The 1,516-nt window shown below is 35.2% G+C and overlaps 1 protein-coding gene across 1 annotated transcript; it reads left to right on the top strand.

Moving 5' to 3' along the window:
* The first annotated feature begins 206 nt into the window (after positions 1–206).
* LOC124938933 (zinc finger MYM-type protein 1-like) lies at positions 207–1,028 on the top strand. Its single transcript, XM_047479454.1, has one exon. It carries the CDS (start codon positions 207–209, stop codon positions 1,026–1,028), a length of 822 nt encoding a protein of 273 aa, XP_047335410.1.
* Positions 1,029–1,516: the final 488 nt, after the last annotated feature.

Raw genomic sequence — 1,516 nt, 5'->3', positions numbered from 1 at the left:
AATTTATGGGAAAATTGAATGAGAGTATTGGAAACACTATCTTAGAAAAAGCTCCAAAAAATGCAAAGTATACTTCTCCGGATTTTCAGAAAGATGTATTGAATGTTATTGCCAACCAAGTGAGAACAAAGATTCGCCAAAAAATCGGGGATGCCAAATTCTGCATTTTAGTTGACGAAGCAAGAGATGCATCTAACAAGGAGTAGATGGCTATTGTGTTAAGATTTGTGGATATTGATGGGGTTTTACGAGAACGATTCTTTGCCATTGTAAATGTGGCTGATACAACTGCTACAACACTTAAGAAAGAAATATCTGATGTTCTTGGTCGTTATGACTTGCATATCCATAACATGAGGGGACAAGGATACGATGGTGCTAGCAATATGCGTGGCTCTTGGAATGGATTACAGGCTCTTTTTTTGAAAGAATGTTCATGTGCATATTATGTACATTGTTTTGCTCATCGGCTTCAACTAGCTTTAATTGCGGCTGCCGAAAAAGAGGTATCTATTTGGTTATTTTTTTCGAAATTGAATTCTATATGTAATCTTATTAATGCATCTCCTAAACGTCATGCCGAGTTACATTCTGCTCAAAGAAATGAAATTGCACATATGGTAGCTACTAGTGAACGTGATACCGGTAGAGGTTGTAATCAGATTGGAAATTTATTACGGCCAGGAAAGACTCGTTGGAGTTCTAATTTTGACTCACTTTGTAGCATGGTTGATATGTATGGCTCTGTGATCACTGTTTTAGAAAATATGGTGGATGAGGGGTATTCTAACTCCATTCGTGGTGAAGCTAGTGGTTTGTTGATTGCGATGAAATCTTTTGATTTCATATTCATTCTACACTTAATGAAAAGGATAATGGGATTAACAAATCTACTTTGTCGAGCATTGCAAGAGAGATCTCTAGATATTTTAAATGCAATGGAGCATGTTTCAACTACTAAAACTTTGCTTCATGTTTTGAGAGAGCAAGGGTTTGATAATTTACTCAGTTGCGTGGAAGAAGTTTAAAAAAAGTATGACATTGAGATACCTCAGATGGAAGCTTGTTACAAATCTAGTAGAAGTCGCTTTTGTCAACAAAAGGATTCGATTACAGTTAAGCACCACTATCAATTTGATGTATTTGTTGCTGCAATAGATTTTCAAATTGAAGAGCTCAATAGTAGATTCAAGGACGAGGCAGTCGAACTTCTTAAGCTCAGTGGTGCTTTGGAACCTAAAGACAACTTTAAACTTCTTAATGTTGATCACATCTATCAACTTGCTGAGAAATTCTATCATCTAGATTTTGATGCACAAGATTTGCACCACTTGAGAACACAATTGGCTCACTATGAGTTTGACATGCCCGTCAATGAAAGATTTCAGAATTTATCAACTATTTCTGAATTATGTCGAAGATTAGTTGAGACAAATAAGTCAAAAACCTACAATTTGATCGATAGGTAATTTTATCATTTGTTATAATCTATGAAATATAGTTATATTGTTTACTT

Source organism: Impatiens glandulifera, chromosome 5 (genome assembly GCF_907164915.1).
Source record: "Impatiens glandulifera chromosome 5, dImpGla2.1, whole genome shotgun sequence".
NCBI lineage: Eukaryota > Viridiplantae > Streptophyta > Magnoliopsida > Ericales > Balsaminaceae > Impatiens > Impatiens glandulifera.
The sequence above is the reverse complement of the archived record's forward strand: the minus strand, read 5'-3'. Positions and strand labels throughout refer to the sequence as shown.

What these genes read in the sequence shown, in the direction of transcription:
- LOC124938933 (XM_047479454.1), top strand. Translation starts at nt 207, where the DNA reads ATGGCTATTGTGTTAAGATTTGTGGATATTGATGGGGTTTTACGAGAA.